The sequence below is a fragment of the Taudactylus pleione genome, unplaced genomic scaffold (assembly GCF_031769625.1).
Source record: "Taudactylus pleione unplaced genomic scaffold, aTauple2 ptg001382l, whole genome shotgun sequence".
Lineage (NCBI taxonomy): Eukaryota > Metazoa > Chordata > Amphibia > Anura > Myobatrachidae > Taudactylus > Taudactylus pleione.
In genome coordinates, this window is record NW_028285782.1 from 328023 (window position 1) to 346496 (window position 18474).

The window sequence follows — 18474 nt, forward strand, 5'->3', positions numbered from 1 at the left end:
ATGATGTGTACCCAGCCCGGTAGCGACGGGACCCGGCAGGGGAGCCAGCATCGACAAGTGCATACACACTTGCCGATGCAGGCAGCGCCGGAGGTGGCCATACTGCTCTGCTTTCGGAAGCATGGCCCTCCCAAACGACTTCCCTGTCGGCCTTGCATCTAGGGCCGACAGAGGATGTCGGTGACGACCCGCGGAGACACATCGTTAGTGACATAGTGGATACACACTGGACAATATGTCGGTCCGATCCGCTGAATCGGACAACATATTGTCTAGTGTGTACCCACGCTAAAGGGTCTATTAATGATGTTAATTATCATGGTCCGAACGGACCCCGATAATCAACGTTCTACAGGTCACGCATGCACACAAGAGCCCTGACGTTCGGCAGAATGAGCCGGACAGGGGTGGAGGGATCCGAAAGGATCCCTCTTAGCAATTCGGGACTCTTTCCCATAGGGAAGGAGCGGGTAGCCGGAGCACTCGCCGTCTGAAGATGGTGAATGCTCCCGCAATCAAGCTCCGAAAATACTGTATTTTCGGAGCTTGATGAATTCTGTCCCCATACTAGTGTATGGGGACAGCCGGCCATTCTGCCAGAGGAAGGTAAGCAGGAGATATCACCGATATCTTAATGAATGGCCCGATAACTTAATTTGTACAATTGCAGGTGAAAATGTTAATTTTCACCTGCTTTTGTAGAAATTAAGGGATGACGAATAGGACCCTAAATCTCCAGACTCTGTCATTGACTGGTGGCTTGAGGTGGATAATACGGTATGTACCTTTCCATTTTATTTGTTGTTATAGTGCTGCAAATCTATTGAAAACTCCACTACTTTACACGTAGAAACCACATTTATAATGTTATTTGTTGCTCTCCGATATACCCTTCAGTTCGCACAGTATTTCACACAGTAGGGGGCATACAGCCGCAGTGTGCTGCCTCCTTATCTGAGTCACATTTGTCCTCTGCAAATAATGTTTCTAAATATAAACTTTCAGCTTTCTCTACAATCAGACTGGTATGAGCTGGTGACATTAAGCAAAGGAGTAGGAGGAAGGTGAAAGGTGATAGCAATAGAAGAGAAGTATAGAGAATTCAGAGACAGCAAAAGTGTGACAGAGGAGTCTAACCAACAAGAGGACAGTATGAGGACATGGAGATGATGGAAAGAGAAGATGTGACCATAGTGAGAATCTTGTGTCCTTGTGTCATCATTTTGGTGCATAATGTCAGGTTACTTGTATTTTTGTGGCGAATAACACTAAATCTGTTTAGATATGTAACTGTCAACCATGGAATAACGTGGTAGAATATTTAAGTGGTGTTGAGTATGTCCAAGGTCAGTGTCTGTGCAGACTTGCTTGCATATAAACTACATAGCTATGTAACACACTATAGTCAGCCTCTTAGCACCACTGTCACTTTTAATGGCTCCAGGGGCTGTCGAGACAGGTTTCTGTAAAGCAGACATCGTTACGTTCAATACAATTAAATGCGATTAATGTATATAGGTTATATTTGTCTGCGGCTAGTCCTAATCATAATGCATGTTGTTAGAACTATCTGCCATAGTTACAATACTATACTGCAGAGCTCCATTCTAGATCACCAGATATATTTATTGTAGTCTCTACTGCATCATACAACATATTATTATTAACCCAGGTTAGGCAATCGCCATGTGATCGTGGTTACCTGTGTGCCAGCGCCATCATGTGCCCTGTGTGTCCTCCCGCTGTACCTGTGCTCTGCTGCTGCCATAGCTGCTGCTGCCCAGCAGATGCTCTCCTCCTCCTCCCTCTCCCCGGCTGGCAGCCCCTCACTAGCAGGTGACGTCAGGGTATCAACCTGCAGGAGGACATTAAAGGGACAGGCAGCTGAATCCCGTAACCTGCTCTTGTCACATGTCCAATTATAAAAATGATCGCGGTGCTCTTATCTCTCCAATCCTGTAAATAAGTAACACGAAGGTTTCTTTTTTACAATGACAACTCTCGCGTTTATTTTTTTAAATCAATTACCTCCAGCACTACTAGGGTTAAACGCCAGCAGAATGATTTAACCTAAACTCGTCTCTCACCTGCCCCGGCATAACTGATGCCCTCTGCTGCATAGGAAACAAGTGTCCTGGGAGGAGCACAGCCGCAGGAAGAGACAATAAAGAGGAAACAAACTGTTTTGGTTTATTACCCATGAATCTTTACGATTATACATTTTCATCCCCATACTGTAATTATATCTCACACAAAATGCATGTGTAAGCCCTATCACTCCTAATGCTTGGCAGCCAGGTGTGCTGGCAGAAACAGGAAACCTCAGTGCTGAACCATTACCACTTAGAGGTCACATGCTGAGTGACTACTACTACAGACATATATTGATCTGGCAGTATCGTGGTATTATAATTTAATGACTCGCAAACATTACACAGTTAGGGCTCAATCATAAATTGATGCATTTGCCCTTCATAGATATGTAGGAAAATACGTATAAATGCATAAATTTGGGCTCATGTGGAGCTACCGTAAGTGTCTTTTTTTTCCATAAAATATGCATTTTCGTACTAAGCATGTGACCTAAACATGCATACGTAGTCATCTTTCTTTACAGAGATTTTTTCACAACTTAGTTACACATACTATTTCTTATGGTTTACATGTATTCTATTTTATGTTCAACACTATGGCCCTGATTCAGAGCCGGACGCTCTGACCAGAGCGCTAGCTCTGAATCAGGGCCCTCCTCCATTAAAATGGAGCTTCCTCCTGGACACTCGTATAGCTGTGGGTCACCACCCACAGCATATACGAGCGTGCAAAAAGATGGTCGCGATGGTCTTGACCATCGCGACCATCGGACTTGCGAGGGAAACCCTGTGGTCGGGTTTCACAGCCGCAAGCCCAGGAGTGATTTTGGCTCTATCAGAGCCAAAATCACTCCCACTGACATCACTAGTGATGTCAGCGGGGCCGGCTTCAGACGGTAGGCGTTCCCATGGGCGTGCTGTCGTTGATTCAACACCGACAGCACGCCCCCTTTGGTGCAAGACCCCGAGCGATGGAAAGCCCGTCGCTCGCCGGGTCTCGCGCATGCGCATGACGGAGCTCCCTTCGTCGTGCGCATGCGCAGTGGGGAACATCGACCCACTTGCGAGCGTACTGCCGCTCGCGAGTGGGTCTGAATGACCCCCTATGACCCACAAACCAACAGTGCTAGTGACTAGATTAAATTGAGCTCATAGCATTTCTCCCAATTGTAAACTGGCCATACCAATATGAAATATGTGTAAAGGGGCCTATCCATTACACGACTTTTAGAACGATCCGACCAAAACCAGGAGGTTTTGGTCGCATTGTTCACAAAGTCGTGTAATGGATAGCCGGCAAGGACCAGCGATGCGCGTGCATGCTGGGCCCTTGCCGACCCCGACTATCTACTGACCATGCCTGTCAATCTGACGACGCTTGTCAGGTTTGGCATGTTCAGAGATAGGAGGTCAGACTCCTGCACTGAATGACGTTCAGTGAACGCCGTTCAGTGTGGGCACCGCACCCGGCGACCTGAAGAACTGAACACTAGACGTGCAGTCTTTCTGGTCGCCTAGTGGATAGGCCCCTTAAGAAGAACAAAGTCATGTATCAAACTCATATTTTGCTATAGATTTACTAAAGGTCTCTTTTGGTCAGTTTTGTTTTATTGTTCGATTTATAGTTAATTTTGTAGTTTATTTTCATTCATTTCTGCAAACTGGAATTTACTGAAGGCATAACTGACTATAAAATCGACAACAAACCGAATCCCGACCAAAACCCAATGTATTTCAAATATCGATAATTTTACAAAGACGACTACGGGATCTCCAGATTTACTGTCAGTAGGATTGAAAAAAAATATCAAAAATTGAACAAACACCAAATCGATAAATCATCCAAAAATAGACCTGCCTGAGGCAGGCGAGTTTGGGAGAAGCACTGCACAGATCATTATGATCTGTGCAGTCTTATCAGGGTTAAAAGTCTAGTCTTGGACTTTTCAGCCTGGTCAGGTGGTGGAAAATCAGGGGAAACACCAGTGTGGTTCACCCTAGTTTTCATTACATAATAGCATGGAGACAAACAGTGTTGGGTTCCCCTGCCGTAATGTAAACGAACCCCAAACTATTCAGCCCAGTGCTGGCAATGCTCGAAAAGTAAGAACTCCCCAAAAATGTGTGCCCCCTGTACCGAGGACTAACCAGCCCTGGGCTATTCCCTGCATCCCTGGTGGAGTCGAGTGCAGGGTTAATGTGTTAAGGTTAGAAATACTGTAATATTTTTTACAGTGGTCGGGACTACAGGTTCCAGCAAGCCTTCCCCTCTATGTTTTCCAATAGATTATATAATTTACACCATTACTAAACTCATCTCTTTTGACCTTTTAAGGATAAAGCTTCTTTTAGCCCTACCATACCTTGACCTTATTCCTCCCACATTGTTCCTGTCTTGGGGTTCTGCATTGTAAATCCACATATATTTAAGCAAGACACTTTTATATAATTTTTTTACTTTATTTTATTAAGTGAGCAATGTATATATTTTAGTAAATGAATAGTGCATTTCCTTGGACGTAGCCGAAGTTGGAACAGACGACAGACTGTGCATCTCCTGGGTCATAGCCGAGGTTAGGGCAGGCGGTAGACAATGCATCTCCTGGGACGTAGCCGAAGTTCGGGCAGGCAGCAGACAGTGCATCTCCAGGGACGACGCCAAGGTTGGAGCAGGCGGCAGACAGTGCATCTCCAGGGATGTAGCCGAGGTCAGGGCAGGTGGCAGGCAGTGCATCTCCTGGCATGTACACGAGGTCAGGGCAGGTGGCAGACAGTGCAACTGCAGGGGCATAGCAGAGGTTGGGGCAGGTGGCAGACAGTGCAAATCCAAGGACATAGCCGAGGTCGGGGCAGGCGGCAGACAGTGCATCTCCAGGGACGTAGCCGAGGCTGGGGCAGGCGGCAGACAGTGCATCTCCTGGTACAGCCAAGGTCAGGACAGGTGGCAGACAGCACATCTCCAGGGATGTAGTCAATGTTGGAGCAGTCGGCAGTCAGTGCATCTCCAGGGACGTAGCCAAGGTCGGGACAGGTGGCAGACAGTGCAACTCCAGGAACATAGCAGAGGTTGGGGCAGGTGGCAGACAGTGCATCTCCAGGGACGTAGCCGAGGCTGGGGCAGGCGGCAGACAGTGCATCTCCTGGTACAGCCAAGGTCAGGACAGGTGGCAGACAGCACATCTCCAGGGATGTAGTCAATGTTGGAGCAGTCGGCAGTCAGTGCATCTCCAGGGACGTAGCCAAGGTCGGGACAGGTGGCAGACAGTGCAACTCCAGGAACATAGCAGAGGTTGGGGCAGGTGGCAGATAGTGCATCTCCTGGTACAGCCAAGCTCAGGACAGGCGGCAGACAGCACATCTCCAGGGATGTAGCCAAGGCTGGAGCAGTCGGCAGTCAGTGCATCTCCAGGGACGTAGCCAAGGTCGGGACAGGTGGCAGACAGTGCATTTTCAGGGATGTAGCCAAGGTCGAGGCAGGCGGAAGGCCGTGCATCTCCATGGACATAGCTGAGGTTGGGACAGGCAGCATTTCCTGCGATGTAGCCGAGGTCGATGTAGGCGGCAGAGAGTGGATCTCCAGGGAAGTAGCCGAGGTCAAGGCAGGCGACAGGTAGAGCATCTCCAGGGCGTACCTGAGGTTTGGGCACACAAATTGAATGTTATCAAATGCCTTTGGTTCATGATAGTAATTGGTTCTTCGAAAACTTCACTATGGGACACAGGAATTTTCTGTTTTTCATCTTGATGCATGGAGTCCTTGTGCAGTGTAACTGGGGATGCTGTTTTTCCAGTCTCTGTTGCTGCCCAATTAACTAAAGAGAAGAAGGGGTGTTCTCGCACATTGCCATTTACCCCGAGCCGGAGGGACTGTTCCTTACACAGGAAATTTGTCCTTTGTTACAGGATCAGTAAACCCTGAATACGTTGGTTCTTGTGTAAGGATCATTGTGTTTACCACTGAAGCTGACTCGCCATTAAAAGGGTACTTTCGTAGGGTGAGTAGATATAAAATAACACCAAATGCGAACCAGTCCACTCCAGCACTGTATCGCTGACAAGTTATAATTTCTGGCGCATTATAGCCATTGGTCCCACCAAGTACTATGGTATTGGTTTCTCCATATGCATTCAATAGGGCCAGACCAAAGTCTGTGACCTTAACATGACCCTCTGTGGTTAGCAAAATGTTTTCCACTTGTAGGTCTTGGTGTCATTCCTCTTGAATGAATAAACTGCAATCCACAAACCAGTTCAGCAGCTATAAATTTTATTGTGGTTGGGTCAACCAACGAGGTATTTTTCACAAAATCACACAGATCCCCTCCGCCAGCCAGTTCCATTACACAGTATAGATAGCTCGCTGTGTGGAAGGCTGCATAACCATGGATCAGAAAAATGCTCTCATGTGACATTTCAAGGACCCGACACTCAACCAAACTGTTCTCATGTTCTATTATTGCTGTCTTCTCTAAGATTTTAAATAATGCTCTCTTCTTTAAGATTTTAACTGCCACTCTTTCCCTACGAATAGCATCTGTTGCCAGCATCACTTTGCCATAACTTCCCTTTCCAAGTAGTGAGTGGAAAGTAAATTGTTCCACTGTTAAAGGGACAGTTTCTGTGTTTTTTTTTTTTTAACATCAATAAATTTTTATTGAATATATTGCAGAATATCTATGGGGGTACAGAAAAGAGAAAAGGGAAAACGTACATAAAATAAATTATAAGGTGGGGTGACAGTACATCCATAGACATTAGACATAAACTTAAAACCATAAATATAGAAATAAATAATAAACTAAGTATTTTGGTCCGCCTGTGGGAGCTCATTCAAAGGTCTATATATGGTAGAATAGAGGACGAGGAAAAAAAGTCCGCTAGCGACTCATCCAGTAGGACATATTAAGACTGGGCAATACTTTGTCCAGTGCCTGAAGGGAAATGGTTCTAGTGAGCAGAGTAAAGTTAAAATGATCCGGGAGGTTAAGATCCCAAAATTTAAGGTATCAAGGATTGCTTTAGAGAATAGGGAAAGTCGTGGTCGAAGTTGTTGGGGCATCCATAGGAGGTCAGGAAGGGGGAATCGCCGAAGAAGAGCGTGCTCTAGGTCTACCCAAGGTTTGACAGAAGGGGGAAGAAACCAATCGCATATTTGGGAGAGAAGGGCTGCCTCATGATATCTGGTCACATCAGGGAGATTGAGGCCTCACTGGGGTTTAGAACAAACCATACGACTATAAGCCATTCTAGGGGTTTTACCCTTCCACACATAAGAAAGCATCAAACGGCGCATCTGATGCAGTAATTTACAAGGGTTAGCATAGGGAATAGCATGAAATAAATACATCAATTTAGGTAACAACATCATTTTGAACGACGCTATACGGCCAAACCAGGAGATCTCATGGCTCTTCCAGGCAGTGGCTAAAGAAGACAGTTGAGTCAGGAGGGGTACATAATTTTCATTAAAAATAGCATTAATAGAGGACGGTATATAAATTCCCAAATAGGATAGGGAAGAATCCTTCCAAATAAAAGGAAAGCATCCCTTTAAGGAACGTAGAGATGAAGATGGAATATTAATGGGTAAAGCTTCAGTTTTCGTAACATTTCATTTATAATAGGAAGCTGCACTGTAACTGTCTAAAATAGTGTCGATAGGTAGCAATGAGATCTCCAGATCGGTTACAAACAACAAAACATCATCTGCGAACAGACATCATTTATGAGAGGTGTCATAAATGGAGAGCCCTGGGAACTCAGATGATTGACGGATTTTTTGGGCAAGGGGTTCTATGGCCAACACATATACTAATGGGGAAAGGGGACACCCCTGTCTGGTGCTGTTGGAGAGTGAGAAGGGTGAGGAAAGAAACCCGTTACTAAAAACATGAGCCGAAGGGCCGGAATAAAGGGCATTAATGGATCGGAGAATGTCACCCTGGAATCCATATTTGTACAATACCTGGCGCATGTAGTCCCAGTGGACCCGTTCGAATGCCTTTTCAGCGTCAAGAGAGGAGGAGGAATTGTAATTTATTGTACGACACCCATTCAACCAAATCTAAAACCCTACGGGTGTTATCGGGAGCGTGACATCCAAGAACAAAGCCCACCTGGTCAGAGTGTATCAATTGGGGGAGTAATGGATTCAAATGATTAGCTATCAACTTAGCAAAGAGTTTCACGTCCGTGTTAAGAAGCACAATAGGTCTATAGTTTTTACACTCGGAGGGGACTTTACCAGGTCTCGGAATGATAACATTTTGTGCCTCTGCCATTTTGGGTGGAAAAGAACCAATATCAGAAGCTTCTGTAAACAAGTTTAGAAGAATCAGGGAGAGGACCTCAGTAAATACGGAGTAAAAAGAATTTTAAAAACCGTCAGGACCGGGGGCCTTGCCCTTGGGCAATTTCTGAATTACTTCCTGAATTTCCTCCAAAGACCAGGGGGCATTCAGAGATGCCAGGCTATCCGCATCTAGAGAAGGAATAGATAAATCATCTAGAAAGGAGGAGATAACATCAGCCGAGGGTTGAGGAATTGAGGGATCATAACGTAAATTATATAATTTTGAATAATAGTCTGAAAATAGATTAGCAATATAAAGGGGATTAAGACATTTCGAACCAGAGGGGGTTAGGAGACATTTAATTCTATTACGAGCCTGATGCCCACAAAGCTTATGTGCCAAAAGACGAGAGGCTTTATTACCAGCTGTATAAAATTTATGGTGGAAACGAGTAAAAGCTACTTGCATGTGTGACAAAAAAGATTTTGGAGCTGTGATCGCACCTCTTGGAGTTGTTTGCTTAATGCTCTAGTAGGGCGGAGCTGATTCTGGGACTCCAAAGACCGCAGGGTAGATTCCAAACCAGTCTGTAATTCATGAGAGCAAGCCTTAAGTTGAGCTCCCTTTTGAATGGAAGTACCACGAAGGACCGCTTTTAAGGCACACCAGTATGTGAAAACAGAGGTATCAGTAGGAGAATTAGGGCTCTATTTACTACAATCCGCATATTGAATGCGGATTGTAGTGTGATATTACCGAGTGAATTCGCATTGCGAATTCAGGCAATATCACAGGGATTTACTATAAATCCCTTGCAGGGACAGAGCTTGCGATAAAGCTCTGTCCCTGCGGATCCCATCCGCACTCTAAGAGCCCGCGCATGCGCCGACCGACCACCGCTACTACCCCCCCACCGACGCTAAGCCCCGCCCCCGGCGCTAAGCCCCACCCCCCGCGATCGCGGACCCCCGCGACCCCCCCTCCCTTCATTACACTTACCTGCATCCTCCTGGCCTCCGGTGATCTTCTCCGGGCTTCCCGATCAGGTGATCTCCCATACTGCACTGGGACCCGATCACCTGGTGACCGGGCCCCAGTGCACTGTGGGAGACCAGCTGACCGGAGAGGAGCCATCACCGGAGGCCCGATCACCGGTCCCTGGATTCAGGTAAGGAAAAAAAAAAATGTTTAATTTTTTTTTCTTTTTTTTACAGTAATCAGCTTGCGGTCTACTTAGACCACATAGCTGGTTACTGGTACCGGCTCCCACCTCGGCTCTCTCCGTTAGAGCAGAGTGGGAGCCCGGTAACCGGGGGAGACCCTGGATAACGCCACCTCCAGGTGGCGTTATTATCACAGGGCTTCCCCCGGTATTTTTTTACAATTTATTTTTAGTAACTTGCACACAGATCACATTTCCCATTACAATTATGGGAAATGCGATCTGCTTTACTAAAAATAAGTGATACTGGGGGTTGGAGTAGAATTTTACTAATTCTACTCCAATTGCCCTGTAATAACTACAGGTGAAACTAAAATAATGTGAAAAGGGTGTGAAAACACCCTTTTTCACTTTATTTTAGTAAAAATAATGTTAATAAATAGAGCCCTTAGTCTGTATATATAACATAAGAGAAACAGTAAGAGCCTTCAGAGTCTCAGGATCTTTTAATTGGTACTCAGAAAGACGCCAGGGACAGGTGGGAGAAAAATGATGGCCTATATCCCAAATCCATAAAACAGGCGCATGGTCAGACCAAGTAATAGGGAGAATTTTAACCCTTTTAGTAGATTGGAGAATTCTTTTATCTAAAAGGACAAGATCTATTCTAGAATAACTATTATGGACTGGGGAAAAAAATGGTATAGTCTCTCTCGTCCGGTAGATGGGTGCGCCCGGCATTATACAAATCGTACTCCGCTAATAGTTTCTTAAAGGCCAATGAGGGGCCTATGTCACGAGGGGAGAAGGAATGGCCCTGGGGAGAGGATCTGTCTATTTTGGGGTCGAGAACTAAATTAAAGTTGGCCAGCAAAATAAGTGCTCCTTGCCGAACCTTAGCTATTTCCTCAAAAGTTTCTCGTAAAAAGGGGACCTGACGGGAATTAGGGGCATAGAGAGAAACCAAAGTGACAAGAGTCAACTCAATTTTTCCGATAAGAATGAGGAACCTACCGTTCCCATCTTCTATCTTCCTGTGTCATACAAATGGGGTATTGACATGGAACAATATGGCAACATCATTACGTTTGAGTGGACTGTTAGCAGTGTAGCATAAAGGGTATCTATGATCCTTAACTATGGGGGGTGCTGAGGATGAGAAATGCGTCTCCTGGAGAGCCTCAATATTAGCCTTATGGTGGTGGAAAGTAGAAAGGGCCAGGCGCCTCTTATGTGGAAAATTAAGTCCTTTGACATTTAGCGACAGGACTTTAACCATTGGGCATATTAAGACAGTGGAAAAATTAGAATGTCCTAAATGTACATGTCATACAACAATAAAAGAAAAAAAAATAACACATAGAAATAAAGAAAAAAAGAGAGAAATAAAAAACAAAAACACAGGGAAAAAATAGAAAACCCAAAAGGCCCAGTATATTGGGCCATAGTAGTTGCCAGGGAGAAACAATACGGCAAAATGGTTAACATGTGGGGGAGGACTGTGTCATTCCCCATTGCTGAGACCTACTATAGAACATATTATAAACATAGAACAATAAATCACATTTACCATCCCTCTCTAACCTGGATACAGAGAAATTATCTCAATACATACTGTAGTGAGGAAAAAGGTAGGAGAGGGGGAAAAAACTATGGTAGTAAAACAGTAAACCATTTACTTTAAGCAAAACATTAACCATAAATTGCAAGGAAACAACAAACCTTACACTGGGAGCACTCGTAACTAAAAGGTGCAGCAGGGAACATCCACTATGAAGATCCAGAGCTAGAAATATGGAAAGAAACAATGTTCTTGAGGGAGGACCTTGATTGTAGCACATAGCTGAAGGATACTGAAATTGCCCGCAATGCCCCAGTGCAGAACAGATCCAGATTCAGCCAATAAAAGACCAAGTAATACCGGAGAAGTCCAAAGAGACAAGTCAATACAGCTTCATCCCACTCAAGACCATTCCGATTGGAGAAGAGGACCTTGGGAGGATGCGGGAATAGAGACAGAAATTTCCCATTCTGCCAGCAATTTAGCACCAGCTTCTAAGGAGGAGATAATAAACATGGAGCTGTCCTTTCGCACCAAGAGCTTTACTGGGAAACCCCATCTGTATTGAATATCGTTATCCCGAAGTGCTTTCGTGAGAGGCTGGAATGTTCTACGTTTAGTGATGGTGTGAACCGAAAAGTCAGAAAATAGTTGAAGATTATTGAGAACTTCTGCATCTTCCGTCTCACGTGCAGCCCTCAGTATATCTTCTTTGATATGAAAGAAGTGAAGCCGCAGGAGGACATCTCTGGGAGACCTTGCTGGAGCTGAGTGGGGTTTAGGTAGACGGTGGATACGATCGATCAGCAAATCGCGGACCTCCACAAAGGGGAATAATTTCTGGAAGATATACAACGCAAAGTTCTGGAGGTCGGCATTAGACATAGATTCCCGGGACACCCCTGATTTTAACATTGTTTCTCCTTGATCTATCCTCCAAATCCGCCAATTTGTCTTTGACAGCAACCAATTCCGTTAGGGCTGAATTATGAGATGTTAGAAGGTCATTGTGAGAGGACACCAGTTCTTGCATCTTAGTCTCCAAGTTGTTCGTATGATCTCCTATACCAGTCACTTCACTAGTGAGTTGTTTAATAGAGACTTGAAAGTCAGAGGTAAGGTCCGTGCAGAATGCCTGAAGCATTTGATGGAGTGTACGGACTGTAAGCTGAGCATCAGTAGAGAGATCAAGGTTGACATCAGAGCTAGGAGGGGGAGCAACCTTGGTTGTCAGCGGGCATTTCCCAGTAGACATTGAATCGGAGGTTTTCTGTTTTTCAGCTGCTGCAAGAATTGTGGGTATTCTTTGCAAAGTACCAAGGAAAAGAGCAACTGAAAAGCATGAACAGGGTGCATCACCCAAATGCAAATACCAAGGGGTAAATGTACTAAGGGTCGAGTTTGTGTGAGTTTGCAAACATTTTTTTCATCTCGCTACAGAAAAAAAAGGGATTTTCCCTCCAGCACACTGCAGCAAAAACAAAAATACTTGAATCCTACATGATAATAGAAATTCAGAGGTATTGGTTTACATACATTTGCAAATATATGAATAAGCGCTGGGCCAAACGTCAAGGCTCCTCTATACCAGCGTCCCTAACATTATGGGGTTCATGTCTGAGATGCAGGGAACCCCAAAAGAATCCAGCCAAGGACCATCCCCAGGGCATCACACGAATAATGGAAAAAAGGGTGAAAGTGAAGTGTAAAGTATAGTTGTGTAAAGATAAATCAATAAGTGTTAATGGTAAGGGGTTAAAATGACATAAATAATAGACAAACAAATAGAAAGGTGATAAAAAAATATCTATGTGAATTAAGTGGTGATGCCCTGAAAAAAGGCCCAGCCAGAGCAAGCCTGGGGGCCCCACACCCAAACGCTCACCCCAAAATAATTGTTGCTACCTAATAGTAGCACCCACTCTGGGTCATATAATTACAAATTAATGTACTGCATAATAACAGTACATGTATAAGCTGAGAGCAGACTCACCTAGAAGGTACCCCAGAAACCTCCTAATGGCACTATTCAGACCAACACATCCTCCCAATGCTGGCTCCTTTCATGCCTCACAGAACTACAAACAAAAAGTATGGTGGTCGCTCACATCAACTTAATGACATTGCACAGGTGCTCGTAAAGGGTGGGGTTTACACTGAGCTACAGAAAAAAAAGGGATTTTCCCTCCAGCACACTGCAGCAAAAACAAAAATACTTGAATCCTACATGATAATAGAAATTCAGAGGTATTGGTTTACATACATTTGCAAATATATGAATAAGCGCTGGGCCAAACGTCAAGGCTCCTCTATACCAGCGTCCCTAACATTATGGGGTTCACATCTGAGATGCAGGGAACCCCAAAAGAATCCAGCCAAGGACCATCCCCAGGGCATCACACGAATAATGGAAAAAAGGGTGAAAGTGAAGTGTAAAGTATAGTTGTGTAAAGATAAATCAATAAGTGTTAATGGTAAGGGGTTAAAATGACATAAATAATAGACAAACAAAAAGATTCTTTTGGGGTTCCCTGCATCTCAGACGTGAACCCCATAATGTTAGGGACGCTGGTATAGAGGAGCCTTGACGTTTGGCCCAGCGCTTATTCATATATTTGCAAATGTATGTAAACCAATACCTCTGAATTTCTATTATCATGTAGGATTCAAGTATTTTTGTTTTTGCTGCAGTGTGCTGGAGGGAAAATCCCTTTTTTTTCTGTAGCTCAGTGTAAACCCCACCCTTTACGAGCACCTGTGCAATGTCATTAAGTTGATGTGAGCGACCACCATACTTTTTGTTTGTAGTTCTGTGAGGCATGAAAGGAGCCAGCATTGGGAGGATGTGTTGGTCTGAATAGTGCCATTAGGAGGTTTCTGGGGTACCTTCTAGGTGAGTCTGCTCTCAGCTTATACATGTACTGTTATTATGCAGTACATTAATTTGTAATTATATGACCCAGAGTGGGTGCTACTATTAGGTAGCAACAATTATTTTGGGGTGAGCGTTTGGGTGTGGGGCCCCCAGGCTTGCTCTGGCTGGGCCTTTTTTCAGGGCATCACCACTTAATTCACATAGATATTTTTTTATCACCTTTCTATTTGTTTGTCTATTATTTATGTCATTTTAACCCCTTATCATTAACACTTATTGATTTATCTTTACACAACTATACTTTACACTTCACTTTCACCCTTTTTTCCATTATTCGTGTGATGCCCTGGGGATGGTCCTTGGCTGGATTCTTTTGGGGTTCCCTGCATCTCAGACGTGAACCCCATAATGTTAGGGACGCTGGTATAGAGGAGCCTTGACGTTTGGCCCAGCGCTTATTCATATATTTGCAAATGTATGTAAACCAATACCTCTGAATTTCTATTATCATGTAGGATTCAAGTATTTTTGTTTTTGCTGCAGTGTGCTGGAGGGAAAATCCCTTTTTTTTCTGTAGCTCAGTGTAAACCCCACCCTTTACGAGCACCTGTGCAATGTCATTAAGTTGATGTGAGCGACCACCATACTTTTTTTTTTTTTTGTTTATACTTTTTGTTTTTATTTTTTTCATCTCGCAAATTTACTAAAGACAAACTCGAGTGAGTTTGAAGTGAGTTCTCTTTTTTCACTGTCAAAACTTGTGAGTTTGCAAACTCGAAAAAACTCACCATCGGCCAAAATCGGCAGTACTTTAGATGAAAAAGATGCTACTTGCAAATTTACTAAGATGCGAGTTTCCGATCTCATGTGAGATTGTGGCAAACTCACTGTGAAATAGAAGTTTTAAACACTCACCTCCTGAGCTGCGAGTTTGGGTGAAACGTATACAAATCACTGTGTTTTTTTTTTTTTAACTTAAGTAGTGTTAATTATTAAAAAAAAAAATGACGTGAGGCCCCCCCCAAAAGACTAACCAGCCCCGGACTTGCCAACCTGTCCTGGTACCTATAATGACAGGGAACAAAACGAGTAGGGTTCCACCGTAAATTAGGTACCAGCACCAGGCTGCAGGGCTAGTCCTGGTTTTAATTATAGGGGTAAAAAATTTGCATAAGGGTACTCCTAAAATTAAAACCAGCACTGGACCCTTTCTAGCGGGGGGCTGATGCCACAGCCAGGGGTGCCCTTTCACTGGGCTCCCCAGCTGCAGCATCAGCCCTGACCACTAGTGAGCCCAGGCCAGGGATCCCTGGGGAGTTGGGGACCCTTCCAATAAAGGGGACCCCCTCTCCAGGGCACTCCTGGCCTCGGCTGATAGCCCGGGGCTATCCCTACCACCCCTGGGCAGTGGGTGGCGGGTTGATAGTGTAGGTGTAGTGTTAAAAATTGAATTAACAACATTGTCTTTACAGTAGAGCTGCAGGTCCCAGCAAGTCTCCCCCGCATACTGGTAGAATCCTTGAGGGCCATGCCTGCTGCTGCTGCTGGAAGTGGATTTTCTCATCCCAGAAGAGGACCAGGAAGACTCCTAGTAGTGCTTTCCACATGAAAAAGCATTTCCCAACCTGTACAGGGACAAAAAAAACATAGTTAGTTACAAGTTAGTGGCCTCAAAGTCTCTTCACAGAATCACAAGTGTAATAAATAATTAACTCTACCTGTGGATCTTTCCAAATGTGTTGGTGAGTAATGAATACACCTGTGCACCAGCTAGGTGGTCTGGAAAACATGAACTGTTAGTAGCTCTCGAGGACTGAGGTTGGCTACCCCTGATTTAAGACCTTACGTTGTGTCTTTCTTGAGAATCCTGCTCCTGCTTCTGCGACTAGGAGTGGATTTTCATCCCAGAAGAGGACCAGGAAGACTGCTTTCCAAAACAATTGACTGTAAAATAATCCTTTGCAAAGCTTCCACATTGAACATTTCCAGACCTATACAGGGACATAAAAAAAAACATAGTTAGTGGTCTCAAAGTGCTACTTAACCAGCACAAATATGTGGACAAGCGTAAGATCTATTATTTAAGGCAGGGGTAGCCAACCCTGGTCCTCGAGAGCTACCAACAGTGCATGTTTTCCAGGTCTCCTCACAGAATCACAAGTGTAATAAATAGTTAAGGCCTTACGTTGTGTCTTTCTTAAGAATCCTGCGCCTCCTTCTGCGGCTAGGAGTGGATTATCACCCCAAGTAGAGGACCAGGAAGAGTGCTTTCCATAAACAATTGACTTAAATAATCCTTTGCAAACCTTCCATAAAGGCATTTCCCAACCTGTACAAGGATATTAAAAAAAATTAGTTAGTGGCCTTCAGTTCAAACTGCCGTTGTACCCACTGTCCACTTAACTGGAGCAGATATTGTGGACAAGCGGAACAGAGTAGCAAATGCAACATTTAAGATTTAAGGTTTAAGTCTTACGTTGTGTCTTGAGCGCCATGCCTGCTGCTGAGAGTGGATTTTCATCCCAGAAGGGATGAAGACATTGGACCTCATTCAGAGTCTCTCGCTAGCGCTTTGTGCTTGCAAGCGGCCCGATGGTTTGCATATGCGCATGCGCACACTTCGTTCTGCGCGTGCGCAAACTACTCTGTGTGATCGCAGGCCGCTCGCTCGCCCAGCAAAGACAGCCCAATGAAATGAGTGACAGGAGAGGCCGTTTGTGGGTGGTAACAGGGGCAGGACACTAATAACGGGGGTGTGGAGGTGCGAACGCAGGCGTGCCTGAGTGTTTCAACGCCGTTTTAGAGGCATGCATAATTAACACGCAGCGTCATAGTACATGTCACATGCCTGTTTTTTACACTGAAGTCCTTCGCTGTGCTTGCGGTAGGGTAAGGCAACCACAAGCGCTGCGATCACTTCCGATTGTGCTCGATGTACCAATGTTTTAATACACTTCCTGGAGATGACGTGTGCTGGTGGGCGGCTCTGTCTGTGCGATTGGGCGTACGCTGGCCACTAGCTAAGACATGGTGGGCGTGCTTATGCCTTGGCGAGCGATCGCTTCCCGTGGCATCACTTTGACAAATTTGCATACGTTGGGGGTGAGCAATCGCATCTAGCAAGAGACTCTGAATGAGGTCCATTGTTTTTTCTTCCCAATGGACACAGATCTGAAGATATGTAAATAACTACTGACAGGGAAAAGAGGCAATTTGGAGGCCCTTTGCCTTTGCTGTACTTGAGCTGTCCACCTTCCAGTGTGTACTCAGAAAGAGTTTTCAGCACAGCCAGGAACTTTGTCAGTGATTGGCCTGAGACTACTTCCAAAAAAGGGGGAAAAGATGATGTCCATCAAAATGAACTACAAATTCTATGAGAAAACCATTACCGTCAATTACGTGCAAAAATTACAGAGGCACTTGTAATGGTGGATTCCAGCGGGGACAAATTAATATTTTGTGAAGATGATTTATACATCACCCCAGATTATACCATCACCCAAGCCTATATCGTCATCCCATCCTGTAGTGTGTATAAATTACAGTTGTGCTCCTTGTTAGATTGGGGATTAATTGTCCACTTTAGTGGATGTGAGCTCCATTTTAGTCCATATCATCACCACACCCCCTACACATCTTCTGACCTGGGTTACAGAAGGACCAGCTGCACTTTGCATGACGTTGCCCCTCTGACTCACTGAAATTCAGGTAGAAGGGCCATGGCTAGGGAGTAGGGACACTATAATCAGATAACACAGTTTTAGCTGCTTTATTCCATTTTTTAAACCATATCCTCTATTTTCACCTTTGAAAATGTTTATGCAAATTTCAGCAGAGGCGTTTGTGATGCCATGGCTAACATGCACACACACACACAGAAAAAAACACATCTATTGATTATTTTTTAGGAGGCACTTGGGAGGGAGAGCACCCGAACAAGGCACCAGAAAGTGTGGCTAACGTGCACACACACACACAAATTGATTAATTCATTTTTGGGGGCACTTGGGGGGGAGAGCACCCGAACGAGGCAGCAGCCTCTTGCTAAATGGCACAGACAGCACCCCGCGCAGCTAAGTTGCTGATAAATGTATCTAACGCGCTCACACACACACAAAAAAATGATTGATTGATATATTAATTATTTTGGGGGGGGGCACGTGGGAGGGAGAGCACCCGAATGAGGCAGCAGCCTCTTGATAAATGACACAGGCAGCACCCCTGACACACACACACAAAAAGATTGATTGATTTAATTTGGGGGGGGGCACTTGGGAGGGAGAGCATCCGAACGAGGCAGCAGCCTCTTGATAAACGACACAGGCAGCACCCCTGACACATACACAAAAAAATGATTGATTGATAAATTAATTATTTTGGGGGGGGCACGTGGGAGGGAGAGCACCTGAATGAGGCAGCAGCCTTGATAAACGACACAGGCAGCACTCCTGACACACACACACAAAAAGATTGATTGATTTAATTTTAGG

At 44.8% G+C, this 18474-nt stretch overlaps 1 protein-coding gene across 4 annotated transcripts in view; it reads right to left on the bottom strand.

Moving 5' to 3' along the window:
* INPP5J (inositol polyphosphate-5-phosphatase J) overlaps positions 1–18474 on the bottom strand; it is a 107380-nt gene that overhangs the window by 54918 nt on the left and 33988 nt on the right. Inside the window, exons 1-2 of one of the 4 annotated variants that reach the window (XM_088463484.1) lie at positions 2088–2123; positions 1703–1855 (exon numbers count right to left, since the gene is read on the bottom strand). In XM_088463484.1, the coding sequence (XP_088319610.1) occupies positions 1703–1855; positions 2088–2120 (186 nt within the window). In that variant the 5' untranslated portion in view covers positions 2121–2123. Of the gene's footprint in view, positions 1–1702; positions 1856–2087; positions 2124–18474 lie in introns of those variants that run through there. The other 3 variants (XM_088463485.1, XM_088463486.1, XM_088463487.1) reach the window with 3 other exon arrangements.